Below are 18,309 nucleotides of genomic sequence, written 5' to 3'. Positions count from 1 at the left end.
GTCATTTGCTAGCTTGAGTCACGAAATGGTAGTGAAAATTTGCTACCCAAGCGGATACAGAAGGATTACGTAAGCTGGATAGCTTTGGTTGATGTATGTGTGTTCACTGCGGCTTCTCGACTTGCTACGTTCACGAGCGGCGTTCTTTCACTTCCTGACCATTCGTGAAGAAGGTTGAATTTCAGTCTCGCTGAACGTCCATTTTGTTGGAACAAAGGTGAACAATTTTCGGATAATTGAAGTACAATTTACATTGTAAAGTGTAGTTTAAAGTTGTACCTTACTTGACTCAGTGCTAACGAACAAAACCAGTGCTTGTTTATTGCGCTTCGTTTCGTGTTAAGTCCGTTCAAAGTAAAGACAGATAAAATCCAAAATGGCAGACATGCAAGATACGGAGATGAACGGAGGTGCCACCCAAGAAACCCAAGAAAATGGAAACAATCAGCCTCAAACGGATCAACCGAATACCAACAGCAGCAGTGAACCGACGAATTCTAACGGTGGTTCCACCGAAACCAATCACACCGTGCGGGATGACGATAGGTAAGTGTTCCGCTTTCTTTTTCACGTGATGAAGCCCGACCAATTTGTGGGGTTAGAAAAAGCATGTGTTAGCATTTTGTCCGGGTAGCGGTTTTCGTCAAATTCGCTAGCGTAAAAATAAGTTAAAGGTTCAATTCCAATTCAATGATTCGTTTATCGCGTGGTTTACTTGTGCCGTGCCGCTCGTAATGTTTAGATAACGATATTCGATATTTATCTTCATTCTATTTTTTTGAAGCACAAGTCACCGACGTTCTGCAACATCATAACCTATGCGCTCAAAATGGCGGGTATTAAAATTTCCAAAGTAGGCAAGGGAAGACTGAAATTGTTCGGTCAGTCGTTTCCAAAACGAAGTTTTTATGAAATTTGGTAACAAGAATCGATTTTTATTGTAGAGCAAGAGAAGATAATCTCAGCATTATCCAGTGTTTTAAGCTAATTGCCTTCATGTTTATGAGAGTTGCTAATTGAACTAGCCTTTCATGGTGCATATACTGCAATCATCGGTTTGTGGATCTATCGTAAACAAGCGCGTTAGAGTTACATGCCTTTGCTGTACTTTCAGTTGTAACGAATGATGAGGCGAAGCATTCGATCGATGCAGATAACATTTTAAGAGTAAACGCTGAATCCGGATCGCCCATTTCCTTAAAATAACGCTGCTACATCAACCCTCTGTCAAGTGTGAAACGCGATCCAAATGTCTTCCTTCGGTTCCATGTTGTCAAATAGCAGTAATGATGGTGCTCATCACCAATGCATCCACGACGAGAGGAAACAGCAATCGCATCGAATCTTCAATCCAGCTGTTGCAAACAAAATTTATTATCTTTCCCAGTCTTACTTGTTACTGATTTTGCTCATAAATATCATTCCCAATATTACAATCGATTCGAGCTATTGTTTTACCTATAGCAGTGCACGCACTTTTTTCTTATTTCATTAATACGGCTCAATTATTCTCGAACATTTCGTTATCGAGAAAAATATACTTTTTCGCTTTACTTTGCCTACACATGTGGTTTCTCTTTTTTTTATGTCGCGTGGGGCTGGTGTGACGAACATGATGATAACCCATTTACCAGTTCTGCTTATGAAAGCTATGATTAGAACATAAATAAAATCTAAGCACAATAATCTTCTGACGTTTCGTTCGCCGCCCCCGTTGCTAAATAGATTCCACGTACAGTAGGGTGTATCTTTGAGTATCGTTAAATTTTCTTACCTTTGATATCGATCTAAATATTGGTAAATAGACATTTTGCTATTGCTGAATTGACGCACCAGTAAGACGTCCTTATAAAGGCTCCTTCCGAAGTTTGGGCACATTCGATTCTATCGTTTGAGGTTATCTCTTTGTGCCCATCTTAAGTGATTTTTGATGCCGCACGCCGTTAAGAAAACTTTTGCTGTTCTACGATTCTGTGCGGCGGATTGAAAAAAGTGTTGTAGCCAAAATCGACCCGGCACATGTCAGGGAAACATAACCTCAACCAGGTTGGTTCCGAGGTCTGAAAAATTAATTCAAATTTAACTGTTCGAGTTTTATCAATTCGGAATGAATGCTCTCTTAAAAATACAGTCTTCTAAAAATTTGATTTGAAACATATTGAAATTTGCTCCACTAGCAAAATACCCGTTCCATTCATAGCGAGGCATGGTTATTGGTGTTTTTTTTTACTCCAACCTTACATTAAATTTACAATAATTGTGTTTCTGTGAGAGAATTAAGTGTTGTTCCGGCTAGATCATAATCGAAGTGTTCTATTAACAGTTATTGCCCTTAATTGCGGTCACATATCCCGGTTCTTGTTCCTTCTCATCTAGATTTACCTAGTGGCTGTGTGCGAACTTACAGCATTTTCCTCCATATAATTCCAAGATGGGGCTGTGAAGAACGGTAATATGTTACCTTGCCATAAGTGGTGTGTTGTTGCCATTATAGAGTGCGACTTGTTAGCAGAAATATGGTGCTTGTTACTTGCCGCAGTCTTGGAATTGTACGGTAGAAAATGCTGTAAAAGAATTCGTCAAAATTGCGGAAAACTGTCGTCCATGCGTTGAGCGTTTACATCAACAGCCGCAAAGTTTTTCTTTGAAAGTAGGAAGCAAAAAATGTACAACCCAAAACAAATGAACATGAAAAAACACTTTCCTGTTCTTAGAGCGAACGACTAACACTGTTCCTCTCCGACAGGTGATTGAGCAAGTGAGCAAAAAGCCTGAACTCTGAGGACACCTGAGGGAGAAAGAGAGAAAGAGTATGTTGGGGAGTCTGCACCAGGATGTGCACGTGAAGAGATGGTATTTATGCTAACATAAATGAGATAAGAACAATACAATAATCATAAAACTCCTCCCAACCGTGATCAGCGTCTTAAAAAAAACATACAAATCGAAAAGCCCACAAAATGGCAAACCCGTTTAATTTTATTATAACGTCCTACTTTTATTTTGTTTTCGAATGTTGAACACATTCCTTCTTCAGTCATCTTAAATATCAAATAAATATACCAAAGAATAAAATTTACCTCTTGCGGATACACACATGTCACAACCACAGCTCATATGCACAATTTGCATACATCAAAATTCCTCGCACTTTAAAATTTGCGCCTAATGATAAATAAAAGTAAAATTCTCACTTCCTTTCTCAATTCATTGGTTTCGCCTAGATGAAAACTTCAATATGCGCTTGCGCGCGGCGCTCCCTCACAAAACATTACGCTATATTCAAACATACAAACACGCACATACACATCCTCTACAAAAACACATCTTCCTTTTTTTTATAAGTTGAGCATATTTTGATTTATGTTTGATATCCTGACTTCTCATCCCCCCCACCTTTCGTCCATAAAGCAAATTGTATAAAGAAGAAACGAGAATCGCCTATGATGTATCGTATATCAAAACAATATCATGTTGTTCCATTCCATTGTCTGTCACTGTTCATGTGCAAAATTGAAATTTAGCAAACTTCCAAAACGCATTTGTCTGTTGAACTTGATATATTGCATTGAAATTTGCCTCATTTTCGTTGTTGAATGTAATCAAAGTTTACCTACAAGCCAGCGTTACCTGTACTGTACAAATTAATCTACTGCTGCTGAAAGAGGTCCCTATGAACCTAAAGGCTTAACCAGATCACTCACGCGAATGTGTTGTTTGCCTTCCTTGCTGCGGATTCGTAATCGATTAAAGATAACTTAAATGCAACTGTACCAAACGAATATCCTCTAGCCTTCAACGCTTAGCTGTTCCAAATATACAAATATTTATATACTTATGCGTACTTGTATTTATTCTTAAGACAGTTGATGATGAAATTTGAAAATTGTTGTCAATTATGGGAAATGTAACAATAAAATCTAAGTTCAAAAGGTTCACGCAGTTTTATTACACCCGCCAAAAGGTTCTCATTACTATTCTTACTATTGATCTATTTTAGATTCCTTATTGATAAATTTAAGTTAAATTTCCATTTCTATGCAATTATACCAAAGATTAAATGTTCTAATTCGTAAATTTTCATCCACTTTTCCAGAAAATTATTCGTTGGTGGACTTAGTTGGGAAACAACAGACAGTAATATACATTTTTCTTTTTTAAATTCAATATTTTCTTAAAGTATACCAAAGTATTCGTATATTACATTTATCTAAATAACGCTGTTACCACATCCTGTTTCGTTTGATCCGATCCGATTACCGTAATACTGCCATTGTATCAAATCAATTAACGTTTCTCGCTATCCCGTTACTAACACCACCAGAATCACCTACCACCACCACACCCCTAGTCCTTCTGTCGGTCCTTGTTTGTTTCCTTCCTCCTCCATCCTTCCCGCCGATTCCTTTTATCATCCCGTTTATTAGATATCCGTCTCGACCGATTATCGAGCTAACTTCCTTCAACTTTTCATCTTCATCACCCCTTCATTCATTTATCGTTCCGATCAAACTCAAGAACGCATGTTGTGGAAGGCGACACACGAGAACACGACTAATTGTGTTTTTTTTCGTTGTTTTACCCACCCGTCGTTGTTTCTGTCCATCGCAGAGGAACTGAAGGAACACTTTAGCCAGTATGGGGATATCGAAAGTATCAATGTCAAGACTGACCCGAACACAGGGCGCTCGCGTGGATTCGCCTTTATCGTGTACAAAAGTGCCGAGTCCATCGAGAAGGTGTGCGCGGTCAGCGACCACACGATCAACAACAAGAAGGTGGACCCTAAGAAGGCCAAGGCTCGCCATGGCAAGATCTTCGTTGGCGGTTTGACGTCGGAGATCAGCGATGAGGAGATCAAGACGTTCTTCGGCCAATTCGGAAATGTAAGCAACTTTTGTTTTCTGTTTTGCTGTTCTCTATTGTGCACGCGGCGTATGGGCGGATGAACAAATTATGATGATAACCCTTTTTTACCAGTTCTGCTTATGAAGGCCGTGATTAGAACATAAATCAAATCTAAGCACAAATATCCACTGATGATTTGTACGCCGCCGCAAAGTGCAAAGTGATCAGCATCCCTTTCTCGTATCATCCACTGTTGCAATGCTTAACCGTTCAATTTCCTTCATTCCCTTCACGCAGATTGTAGAGGTCGAGATGCCATTCGACAAGCAGAAGAATCAGCGCAAAGGATTCTGTTTTATAACCTTCGACTCGGAGCAGGTGGTGACCGAACTGCTGAAGACTCCCAAGCAGACGATCTCTGGCAAGGAGGTGGATGTTAAGAAAGCCACACCGAAGCCGGACAACATGGGCCCGATGGGGCCGATGGGTGGCCGAATGAATATGCGTGGTGGTCCTGGACTCCCCCGCGGAGGTATGCGTGGTGGACGTGGTGGACCTGGTGGACCGAAAGGTAAGCGTGCGAATGCCACACTTCTTCACCGACGTAAAGCTTTCAATTTAAATATTGTGTAATATCAGGAAGGATCCTGTGTTGTGTCTTGAAGGTGGCGTAGAATAGTAAATCGTTTATAATTGTGTTCTTTTGTTTTTTTTCCCCTTGTTCTTCCGGTGCTGCGTTCGCGGTTGGGCACACTTTATACTATTTTAGGCGGCTATGGACAGGGCTGGGGAGGACAAGGATACGGCGGCTACGGATATGGACAAGGCTACGGCGGAGGATACGGTGATTATGGTTACGATTACTATGGAAAGTGGTATGGAGGAGGAGGAGGTTACGGTAATGGCGGTTTCGATTTTTCCGGACACAGCGCCGGTAAATACAACAACCGTGCGCAACCAAAGAAACATCAGTAGAAAATCGATGCACGCGCGCGCGCCCATCGGTAGTACATTGTGTAAAATTTCCCTCTATAGCATTCGTCTTCTCTAGAAATTTATCTTAGCTACCCACTTTGTTCCCCAAATAGCGTTAATAAGCACACACTTCATCTGCAAAATTGCGGTCTACGGGCCATTTTTTGTTTTATGTTTTTCAATGTTTAATGTCTGTGTGTGTGTTTGTTTTTTAGGTTTGACATTTCAATCACGTCAAACGGCAAAACACCTACTTGTTGGTATGTGCGAGAGAAGTTTGCGGTCGTGCAAACCTGCCATGGTGGGGACTTGGTTTTTCAATCAAACCAGTTTTCTATCAAGAGTGAAGTTGATTGTGGCGAAGACATATCCGCTATCGTCGGGGAGTTTATTTCTGTTTAATTCTCTGCTTTGAGAACTAATGACGCCTATGTCATAAGTGTATAGAATATCATATTTTCATAAAACAGCTAAAAGAAGCAATATAACGCATGTGTGGCTAAAGGGTACGATAAACTAAACGAAGCGTGATCGTGAATTGCCTTTTCGCTTATCGATGATACATCGATATTTGGTATAAGCGAAATCTGTGCTTTATTTATATTTTGCATCATTTGTGGCCGATGGTTTTTTTGAAACCAAAATTTGGTTACAATTTAAGCATTTTTCGAAGCTGCGGCCAATATTTTGTTGTTTATTGTCTGTTCATACGAAAAATTCGCTAAATAACCACAGAATTTCAATTAACACGAATGAACTGAACTACTTTAGGTTTCTTTTGTTAACGATTTTAACCCGGGATTTACAGCTAAAATTGTTTTGGATAGATTGAGTAGTTCACGATTTTTTTCTCGGCGTAACGACTGCTTGCCCTTTAAGGGTTTACTAGATTTGTCCCTTTTTGTCTACGTGGATAGTCTGTCCTTTCGTACAGAGGGGAGGATCCGATTTCGGTTGGGATTCGCGATACCCTCGGGGAATTTACGATTATACTAACGATTACGCTTCGTTTACCGTACTTTTAATGCTGTTGTTATTCCTTGTTGGACGGTAGCAGTGCTGATCGATAAAGTAACAGATTTTGTTGCTCAATAACGGCACCTACTCTGTTGCTATTTTTAAACTTTCAGTTTACTCTATGATGATAAGAAGTTTGTCGTTTGAATGACATGCTTATGATTACGTTTGCCTTATGACGTTTATCTTTTGCTGCTATATTTTTCATTATACACATGCATACCCCGATAAAGTTGCATGTTTTAGAGGATGGCAAGTAAATGGTAGCAAACAGGAGCTTTTTCATAGGATATATGGTACGGATGTTACTTTATAACATGCAAGTTAAATGTTGTGCTAAATAATGTTGAAACTTATCGATTGGCACATTGGTTTGATCACCTACCATTTTGTAATATTTTACACTTACGCTTTTTGTCATTTTTGCTTCAGTACACTTCCTTCTCACTTTTCCACGTCTTTCAACATTTTGGTGCCTCGTGCGCTCATCGTCCGTACAGAAGTGGACTTTGAGCATTTTTTTTATGTAAAGTAGAAACTGTTAGGCTTTTTGTTGTATAAAGCAGGTGAACTTGTAGAAGTCGGAATTTGGACACACACACATACACAACACACAACACACACATACACAAACACACTGCTGGCATGCGAAACTGGGTAGACTACTGTACTAAACTACTGTACTGTTTAGATGCTATATTCTGCCGCCGGTTGTTGCATTTACCGATTTCAGTTTTCTCTGCAATATATCGTTTAAAATGTTGTCAATCCAAGCTATTATGAGAACCGCATAGAAGGACAAGCAAAAAAGTAAACGATGTGTACTGTTATCGGTTCGGTTTGATCGTGAACCGTATTTCGTTTCGTGCTTCAAGTGTATTGGATTGGATTGTGTGGTTGTTCAATTCAGATGCTTAAAGTAGTATTTATGTTAGCTGCGGAAGATTGCATAGATAGTATGGAGCTGATAGGAAAATAGCGCATGAAAAGAATCGAGCGGAACAATAAGCGTCAGGAGCAAGATCCCAAGAGAGGAACGGACGAGAGAGACAGTACTGCAAAAAAAAAAAATTTACGCGAATACGCCAAGGTCAGCACAGAATCATTCTCTCACACAAACACACACACACAAACACACATACGAAAACATACTCATTGAAATTATTTTTTAATTAACGAAAGCAAATTTTTTTTTAGATGATGCGCTTGTTGATACGTGGGAGGCAAATAAATTGCATCTCATCTAGTTTCTGCTTTTCAATCCAATCCTACGTGATTAGGAACTGTAGTATTGACTCTTTACCCTACGAGAGTGGAGTGGGTAGTGCAGTTTAAAGTTGTATCCCTTTTTGAGCAAGAAATAGTTAAAGCTTATGCGCGCTGCAGTACGTACAGTGTATGGATGGTGGGATAGAATCGTGTGAACTATGTTGGCAGCTGTAGTGCTAACAGACGAATTAAAAGGACGGAGATGAGAAATACCTCCTGTTCCGTTGACGACGGCAAATGGCTTATGGTATATACGCTCATCCGACGAAATCAATCAATATCTAGTATTTTGATTATTGGATGCGACTGATAATAATTGTGATAATAGATTATATCAGAGCTAGATCATGTTGTTATGCCGGGGGATGGTTTCGTTAGTGTGTCACCACAAGGAGAGTGCAAAGCGAGATGGGGAGGGGAGAAGGAGATATGCGTTTGTCTTAAGATGTTGTGCGAACACATGCGTGCTTGGTGCGGTGTGATACTCACTGTAGACATCTTTTCTGTATAGTATATGATATATACATTTATACATAAGTATAATTTTTATATTATATTTAACAAAGATGCAAAAGATGTATACAATCACAATCGTGTCCTACCAAAACAACACCGATAGGTTGCAATTGCATCTCCCACACAGGTTCTGTAAGGGCATTAGACTTGTACTAACTCTGAATGTCGAGTGTTTATTGCCGTTGCACACTCACTCATTCCCGAGCCGTTAGAATGCAATATGGTTGCAAGGAGTGGTCTTCCAATGATGATGGTGTGCTGTTTCGGTAGCGTTCCGATCTCAGCCATCGTTTCCGTTTCGTTTTGTTTTTTTTTTATAACACCTCGCAATCGTCGTGGGTGTTTTTGTTTAAAGTTCGTAGTAAAGTTTAGTTTGTCATCGAGTTTGAATGCCTTTTTAAATTTTTAAAGTAACAAGATTGTAAGCAATTGAAATTTTTCTATTTCATTTTTGGTATCTCTAATTTCCATGCAGATATTTATAAAAGATTGGTGACACCTTGGCAAAAACGAAAACAATTTATTTTGGTTTTTAATATAATACAATGCAAATTTATTTTGCTTTGTTGAAAAGACGGTGACATATTGGCAACAACAAAATTCATTGAGAGAATCCACTATTGCAAATGAGACGAAATTATTTCAATCATTTTTTACATATAACAATTGAACGCACCTAAACTAATCGGCAATGTATTACTAGCACAGCCTGTAATACCATATCTTCCCATGTTGTTATTTCATTGCTGACGCCCAAGTTAAAGATTCTTGAACACATCTATTCACTGCCCACTTTAATTACGTCTTGCGCTTATTATGTTTGTATGTTTGATTCTGAGAAGGGCAGGTTTTAGTCACATCAGCGTTTTCTTCCACCTTTCCTTTCGGGCGAGTGCATCGCGTTTGTTCTCAACTTTGTTCAATTTGCACTCAATAATATATACATATATATATATATTGCTGTTTGTTTGTGGCGAGTGCTTTCCAATTAATTTTATTAGTTTAACTTTTTCTTATCATTATCAAGCATTTGAGCTATATTCCGTATTCTTTTGCACTCAGGAAATTGTCAAAAAACCACAACAACTAAAAATGTGAGAAGTGAAAGCGAAAGAGAAAAAGCAAACAAATTACGCTATTACAGCAAAAATAACAAAGGGAAAATAAGGTAGATGATAACAGAAATACATTGTGGACACAATCATTTGTCTTTGTATTTTTTGTACATACAGTTTAAGAACGATGAAACCGTGAATTTAAATAAAATAATTATATCATCAAAAAATTTATATAACCACGCTATTCAGCTGTATATCTTTCTCGACAATGTGTTTCTAAGGTATCTCGGTCTTATTTTTTCGCCCTTTGTGTCCCTCACACTTGCTTGCAAGTAGAAGGAAGGAGAGGGGGGGACTACGCTGACAATGACAAAGAAAATCTGCTTCTTCTCGCTGATCCGGTACACAGTTAGGGAAAATCATTTACTAAGTAGGAGGAGAGAATAGGAAAAGTTTTTATACAGCCTAGAGAAACAACAAAAGGAGAAATTCGTATCTTAGAGCGCAATAGTTGCAAATCATACGACTTCAATAGCTTGTTTATGTTGGTTTTATCTTATCCTACATATTTGTCGCATGCAGTTTTCATTGCAACTGTTAAGAATTCGTTTTCACCTTTTCAAGCTTGAAGTAATTTTTTGTGTAGATGAGCTAGTTTCATTTTTGTACGGTTTACAATATTTTCTAATAGTTTCGTAGACCTTTTACCTTTAAGTACTGCTGCAGTTAGTGTATCGCAAGAATTTAATTTTCTCTGTGGTTTTCTTCTTAATTATGCACTTGGTAAGCCTCAATTTGGCAGTTTGTTCAGCTACTCTTTTTTCCATCCAAAGGCTTTTAAGGTTTCTTTACCCTCTTACTTCCTAGAGTTAATGCGTTAGCGTTTAGTTGTCACGATTAGTTGGTACTGCGACGAAGAGAAGAACTGGAAAACGATTGTAGGGTGCTAAAGCACTTCAATCGTGTTCCCCCCTGCTGCGTACACTGTGTATCCGAAAATCGAACTGCCAGAATAAGTATGTTTGCGCGTGACTTACCCACCGCGCCAACTTATCTGTAGCCTCCTACCGTCCAGCGTGCCCGTCTGCATCACACATCGTATCGTTGCTGTGGAGTTGTGGGAGAATCATTATCGAGATAGTATCGGTCGCGTCCACTAGCGAAGTGCAAAAACAGACCAGTAGGCTCTTAAAAGGACTGCGTAATGCATTTATCAGCTGCCACTACTGGGGATCGTTGATGATTCGTTCCGCTACTACTCTGCCCGGCATCGGTGGTGTGTGGTGTGCCCTGTTTGTTGTGCCCCTGTTTTGTTTAAAACGAACCAATCTAGCGTATAGACCAACTCCCCGCCCTCTCCCTTCCCTTTGCTGTGCTATGTGTGTGCCCCTCTTTTATAACTTATCTGTGTATTTCCGTTTTAGATGACTACGGTTACGGAGGTTACGATGGTGGCTACATGAATGGAGGCCGTCCGGGAGGTCCTCGCGGAGGGGGCAAAGGTAGCTTTTTTTCTAATTGATGGATTGTTTGTTTTTTCCTTCTGGTTTTCTGGTACTTTTTAAATCCTAACTGCTCATCATCGGCCCGATTTCCGATCGCATTCGTGTTGTTGAGCCATTTCCCATTAAAATCACTCTTAGAACACACGCTTTTATCTCTCCCATTGGTTTTTGCGTAAGTCAACAGTTTAGTAACGAACCTGAGAGTCGATTATGCTGAAGATTTCTTACAAAATAAACAATGGGCAACTCTAGAGTTGAAATAGAAAATGAGGTTTCTTTGTCGTTCTGTCGTGGTCTGGTCTCCACGTGACGGTTCCGATGAATTGCCACCGTGTGCGTGCTGCGTTTTTGTGTTAGTGCGCATGGGTGTGCGGATGCAGAATAGCATAAGCTTTTTCTGTGGATCGCCAGCTGGAAATTTGTGGTCGATCCGGAATGTAAACTTTTTCCTCACTCTGGTGTATAGTTGGTAGTAATTTTATCTTAACCTATACCATGTGTTGAAAGAAGATTTGTTTTGCTTTTTTTTTTGTGAACATTCGAAGGGGGGTACCATTACATCTTACCCCTAAGCCCACTCCCACCTATTACAATGTCTTCCATTCTACGCCACATTTTAAAACATTCTTTCAACTCTATTTGTGTTCTCGCAGGCGGAGCTGGTGCGTTTGGTGGCGGCAAGCAGCGCGGCGGCGGTGGTGGCGGTCGTCAGCCCCGCCATGCGCCATACTAAGTAACTCGTCATACAGATCGGTGTTGTACGTACAAAACTACAAAGCCCACACATGAGCAGAAACTGCACGTACTCATTTCACTTCAGTTTACTGTAATTTTTTTAATACAACAACATCAGAGAGACAGCGAAAGAGAACTTGGAAATTGGAGAATTGAGGAAACTATAGATAGGTAAACAGAAACAACTAGGTGCAGTTCAAGAACACGATGGAGCCGCCCACTCTATTGTTCAAGCTTTCATTACATTCTACTTTGCTAACGCGCTAGGGAGCTGCATTTCATGGAATTTATGCTTTTTCAGTTCAAGTATTGCGCGCTCAGAAATTATATACAGACATCGAGGCCACAGTAGTAAATAGCCGAAGAAATGCCGGGCTGCGCTTCTAGGCTAACGAGATACACACTCACGACTCATTACTAAGTTTTTATTTTGCACGTTACAAATGTGCATATGAACTTGACTGCTCATTTTCAGCTTTTTCAACTAACCAACGTTTGCGAAATAAACCTTTTAATTTTTTTTTTTCCTTGTTAGTTTGTCTAGCTCTGGGCGCGTCTCTAGTGTTTGTTTTAGGACTATACAACAGATTCAAAAAGAGTGGATTGTTCGCAACCAAATACAAAAATTAACATGTTAAGCGCTAAGTTAGTTCCCGTATGCTGGCGTCAATTCGCTCAGACTAGCGGTGAAAAATGAGCGTAGCGCGTAAAGAATTAGTAAGGACTTCAAAACGGAAAGGTCAAGCAAGGAATTTGTTTGGGCATTGACAATACGGTTCCATCCGTAACACTATTAATAAAAAGGAGCATTGTTTGCATCTAAGAGATATATCTCTTCTTTGGCGTAGCGATCGTCTTCGGTCAAGCCTACCCATTTCAAGGCTTACTACACTTTTTTTTCCTTTGCGTACGTTAATTATCAGCCGCCACGTACAGAGGAGGGTCCAGTTTCCGTTGGGATTTGGACTCACTGCGCCAAGGGAGTGTTTCTGCACTCGCGGTGCGACTTTCTAAACAGCGTTAACCCACACGGCTGTCACAGACCATTTAACAGGAGATATATAAGCAATACTAAAAAAAGAACCATAAGAAAGGGTTTAAAGAACGAGTTATTACCCGGTGTCCAGAAAAATGTGTAGACTTATTTTAGGGCTCCTTCTATATCTTCTGTTTGTTCTCAGGAACTGATAGTGTTGCACATAACTTTCAAACCGAACATACTAGGATAAGCTAGATTAGGAAACCTGTGACAGTGTTGTAGGATGAATGGCAGCATACTCTTTATCAAGAAACAGCTAGAGAGGTAATCTTGCCACGCTTGATTTCTTGTGCAAAGAAAGAGAAAGAGAAGTAGTAGTGAACCTAGCAATCGGTTAACTTTGTAAAATATTGCGTATCTTATATAATATTACTCGAGTTGGGTGTAAGGCCCCACTCACACATCTCCCTTACGAAAACCAATCCACTCCCAAACATATCCACCTAACACTTCCTTCATCATCCCTTTCCCATTCATCCACCATAAACCCGTCCTTCTAACTAATTAAGATTAATTGAGCGAACTTCGGCCGCCAAAAGTCCAAGCGTTCATTTCCGTTTCATTCCGTTCGTTTTTCGCTCCTAAATTAATACCCCATAGTCAGTCGTATAGACCATAATGCAGCAGGAAGGAACACAAATGAACGGCTGGACGCCCGCGGTGCGGTTGGAGGACACATTGTAGACGGTGTGTGGTTCTCGAGAGGATTGAATTTTACGACATCTAGAGGAAAGGATGCCAGTGGGCGACCGGGTGTAGGTAGGTGTAAAAATCAACACCCATAAGTGCACCTTTGCCAACAAAGCAAAACAAAGGTTAATTTTTTTCGTCTACCTTACTTTCATTCCTATTTGTAGGTTTTTTTTTATTAGAAATATTCTGGGAATATAATTTTTGAAATCAAGAATTATATGTATAATGTGATGTACATTCTCCCTTAGGCACATTTAGAGCGGGGAGAAATATACAAGTTCTTTGTATTTTTGAGATTTTCCTGGACTTAAACAATAAATGGATAAACTACAGAAACTGTGTGAAGATGCAGAGTTAATGCTAAATTTCAAATATTTAATTGGTACTAGACGCGGTACGGTTGATGGTTTTCCGTTCAGTAGGATTTTGAAAGAAAGTTTTTGAAGATTAACTTCCACCTTCTCTCAACGCTTCTCTTGGGCTGGTATCATCACCGGGGTATCTCTCATGAGTGAACTATAAATCGATTCGTATTCAATACGTTAGCATTTTTCGGTTTGGTAAGAGGTATTTTAAGCTTAACGAACAAAATGCTTCTGGAAAGGAATATGCTTTTTTAAATTTTCCCAATATGACAGCGACGCATGTCATACGATGTTAATTTTTCACATTTTGTCAGCGATACCCGTCATCGACGCCATTGCCATTGGGATCATGTAACCAGTGCTTAAATGTTTAAAAAAATTTTTTTTTTAAATCTTGCCATATTCGTATCTTGCGCAATTTATACTGGATAAATTAATCTTAACCTGTGGATGTTTCTTTTCTCATGACACTGCTAAAATGTATATAACAGTACTTTTGGTTTCGACTACCATGATTCAACCATTCGTGGTACAAGAATTGAATCAAATATTTTTTGGATGAGCAAAGACATACGTCCTAGCGCTGCGTTGGATCGCTCAATCCGAGCCCGTGTAAACACCCGTGTAAACAAACTAATTTCACTCGGAAATACAAGCGTTTCCATAGAGGAGTGAGATCAGTCAGAAATAAAGGCAACCAAGTAGCCGTAGCTTTTGCCATATTGCACGAAGGGGGTACGATATAGTAAGGGTGTTTGGTTCCGTTGCAAGTCGTGTATTGGATGCTGGCGAGTACACTTTTGGCACAATTGTATTCGCTTTCGAAAAAAGCAACACAGCTGCTGCTGCAGCAGCTGCAGTTTTCGTGCGAACACACGTATCACAGTGTGCGGTGAGTGTAGGTGTCCATAGTTGACGTTTTTTTTTGTCTGTAGATGGTGAGTAAGTGCATCTTTTCCGTGTCCATTGCTTGGTGCATCTCGTCGAACTTGCATCAGCAATGTCCGTTGTCTGCTGAGCGCAGCAAAAGCGTTTTTCCTGTGTGCGTTCCGTTGTGTAACGAGCGTAGTAAAATAGCGCACTCTGGCGCGGCATCCAAGTGAGTCAGTGGCAAATCTTCACAAGGTCTCCATAGCGACCAGGCGACGAGGGAAAGAAAGATCGTAGAAAACCCATCAGTCCCACACAATCAGTCTCGCCAATCAACTGCATAGCGAATGGGGGAGCACCTGGCATCGCAGAGTATGGTCGTGCCGCCAACGACAGGAATAGAACAGACTGCTGGTCCCGGTTCGTCCGGTATGACAGGCGACAACAGTGCAGGCAGCAGCAGCAGCGGCAGCAACAGCAGCACCAGTGGAGCTGGAGGCAACAGAATGGTGTCGAAAGAGTTTTTCACCCTCCTCTGGGGCAGCAAGATCAAGCAGGATGTCTTTCGCCGATGGTTGCAAGGTACGGAAATATACGTGCTTAATCGTTGAATATTTTGGTTTCCTTTTTGCGAAACAAGACTTTGGCAGCAGAAATATGTGTGACACATTGCCGTATCGCCGCAGCTCGGGGAACGAGGTGACGCGGAAGTGGCGATTGAAAGAACATCCTTTTGCTGCGTTCTGCTGTGAAGCTGACCGACTTTCCTTTGCAATAATCGTTTGTTTCCTTCTGGCAGGATTTTCCTTCAGCGAACATGAACCATCCGCTCTGGTGCAGCGCGACGGTGGACCTTGTTGTGTAATAGCTCCGGTTCAGGCGTACCTGCTGAAGATCTTGCTCATGGAGACTCCGGGGCACACTTTGGGCGATGTAAGTCCCCCTTAACCTCTCTTCAGTGTTCACTCACCCGGCCAAAGCCACTCGAGCTTTCATTGACTAGGGTGTTTTGATTGCATTCACCTTTTGCAGCTCACCGCGGATAAATGCAAAACGCTTCTTATACAAGCTGTGTGCCAGATTTTGACGAAGTGCAAAACGGATGCCTACCGTATAGTAACCCTGGAGAGTGCCAGCGCCGCCAGCGCAAGTAGCAGTAGCAGCAGCAGTTCCAAAGAACACACCACATCCGAGGTGGCTGGCGAGAACCAATCTGCTGACGCCATTGCTAGCAACGCTGGCCTAGGGCAGGATGTGGCGAACGCTGAATGCGTCGGGTACGATGTACCCGATGCGGCCATGGTAAGACCGGCGGAGGAGGCAGCGGCGGCAAGTAGTTCTAGTAGTTCCGGCGCTGGCGGTGGCGGCGGTGCCGGTCGCTCCCACGACTGCCGCCTGACCCCGGAAGAGTTTCATTGTCGCATCGGGTTCCGAGAGTTTAACTCGGTTGACGATGTGCAGCAGTTCTACATGCAGAACTTCCATATACTCACCGACGAGTGCGGCGTACTACTCCTGTTGTACACCGTGCTCCAGACCAAAGGACTAGAGGCGATCCTGTCGGAAATGTCCGATCCATCTGAGTCGCTCATACACGACACCTACGGGTGCGGCAGCCAGGCATTGATCAATCTCATGCTGACCGGGCGTGCGGTACCGCACGTTTGGGATAACGAACAAGACGTTGGTGGAATGAGTAAGTTTTCTTTTCATTTAAGTTCAACATTTCATGCTACGGTTGGTCTAGCATTAAAAACAAACTACACTAACCCTTCAACATGATGAACAGCTTGATGATAAGCTCCTGAAGAGGTATCTAGGCATATATAGTTAACTGTTCTCGTTTGGTACTAGGATAAGGATATCTAGACCGTTATTTTGAATCTCGGAGGCATCGGATATATGAAACAAGCATTTGAAATCGTTCACATGCATTTTTCCGCTTCTTTCTAATAGTTTATTATTCCTTTTAAACTCTCGGTGTAGTTTACGGTGCAAAACATAGGAAAAATTTCTCAATATGGTCACAAACCGATAAGTCATATTCCAATTTTTTCCATTATAACATTATTTTAAAAATATTTAAAGAACTTAGAAACGATGGAAATACGATGACAGAAATGAACACATATTTTGCACGGGACTATAAAAAATGATTTAAATTTAAGTAAAAAAAAAGATAGAATCAACATTTGAAAACATATCGTTGAAACCAAACTGTACGGATATCGAATGCTGCTGAATGACTTCTACTAACTTCCTCCATATGTTTACTCTATTTTTGGGTTTTCAAACAGAGCTGAAAGGCATCAACCAGCAGTCGGATATAGGCTTCATCACGGTGATGGAGCAGCTGCAGTACTGCACCGTCGGTTTCTTTTACAAAAATCCAAAGAATCCCGTCTGGGTGATGGGCTCCGACACGCATCTGACCGTGCTGTTCAGTAACGAGAAGCGTCTGGTGTCGCCGGAGACGCCCAGCGAGGTGGCCAGGCGCGTATTTCGGCAGTTCGATGCCGATGGCAGCAACTTCATTCCTAGCCCGATGCTGCAGGACGTCCTGTGTGCGCTAGATTTAGTCAGCGAGCCCGAGTAGTAAGTAGCCGTAGCCGCCCGGCATCATTCGCGGCACCTGTTCTAATTGCTTTGCCGGCTGCCTTTCGTTATCCTCAGTGTCGATCTCATGCGGAGCCGGCTCGACCCGGAGAACCTAGGCATCATACTGCTGAACGCATTCATGAACGAGTTCTTCCCGAACGAGAAGAAATCCACCCCGGATACGTTCGACCTGCTGCACTACAACGGCATTCCGCACTCGAACCTGCACAACCGGGTCCTATACAATAGAGGGCACGCGGTGCTGCTCGAGAGCGACATGCGGATGTACAACTCCTCCGATCCGATGCTCACCTGCCTGCAGACCAAGTGGCACAACATCGAGGTCAACTGGAACGGCGACCGCACGCCGTCGCTAAATTGATCCCGATCCCGGTGCGTCCCGGTTGGGCGTTGGTGCCTGTTTGGCACACTTACACTCCCTTCAATTTCATTCACACACTCTTGTTTTTCACCTTCGAACGCCGTTAAGTCCATGACCCGCAAACAGATATCGCATCGCAAAGACCTAGGCTGAGACAATTGGAACTCGCAATCCTTTCCGTTCCGAGAAATGACGTTCCTGACATTTCTTAGTGGAAACATTGACCACCATGGATTGGAAAACCCCAAGGCAAGACGTTGATCTTACTTAGACGATAGTATACCAGGCGTGTATGTAATCTACTTAAAAAGGGTTGAGAAAGCGGACATCCTACGAGCTGCTTTGTTCCGATAGATCGCATTGTAAATTTCTTTCTTATGGTTAAATTTAAGTCCTTACCTTTGTTGATGTTTGTGCAGAGATGGGTCTAGAGCCACGG

General features: G+C 41.5%; 2 protein-coding genes across 3 annotated transcripts; both read left to right on the top strand.

Moving 5' to 3' along the window:
• The first annotated feature begins 138 nt into the window (after positions 1 to 138).
• On the top strand, positions 139 to 12,489 carry LOC131290722 (RNA-binding protein squid). Of its 2 annotated transcripts, XM_058319888.1 has the most exons (7): positions 139 to 546; positions 4,097 to 4,137; positions 4,612 to 4,886; positions 5,146 to 5,419; positions 5,618 to 5,692; positions 11,108 to 11,185; positions 11,842 to 12,489. In XM_058319888.1, exons 1-7 carry the CDS (start codon positions 377 to 379, stop codon positions 11,919 to 11,921), a joined length of 993 nt encoding a protein of 330 aa, XP_058175871.1. In that variant the 5' UTR covers positions 139 to 376; the 3' UTR covers positions 11,922 to 12,489. The 2 variants fall into 2 exon arrangements, with proteins under 2 accessions (XP_058175871.1, XP_058175872.1); XM_058319889.1 differs by lacking the exon at positions 11,108 to 11,185.
• A 2,687-nt stretch (positions 12,490 to 15,176) lies between these two features.
• On the top strand, positions 15,177 to 18,033 carry LOC131290721 (ubiquitin carboxyl-terminal hydrolase MINDY-3 homolog). The gene is made up of 5 exons (XM_058319887.1): positions 15,177 to 15,472; positions 15,690 to 15,823; positions 15,923 to 16,586; positions 17,188 to 17,485; positions 17,564 to 18,033. The coding sequence occupies exons 1-5, from the start codon at positions 15,238 to 15,240 to the stop codon at positions 17,868 to 17,870; spliced, it is 1,638 nt and encodes a 545-aa protein (XP_058175870.1). The 5' UTR covers positions 15,177 to 15,237; the 3' UTR covers positions 17,871 to 18,033.
• Positions 18,034 to 18,309: the final 276 nt, after the last annotated feature.

The sequence above is a fragment of the Anopheles ziemanni genome, chromosome X, assembly GCF_943734765.1.
Source record: "Anopheles ziemanni chromosome X, idAnoZiCoDA_A2_x.2, whole genome shotgun sequence".
Lineage (NCBI taxonomy): Eukaryota > Metazoa > Arthropoda > Insecta > Diptera > Culicidae > Anopheles > Anopheles ziemanni.
The sequence above is the reverse complement of the archived record's forward strand: the minus strand, read 5'-3'. Positions and strand labels throughout refer to the sequence as shown.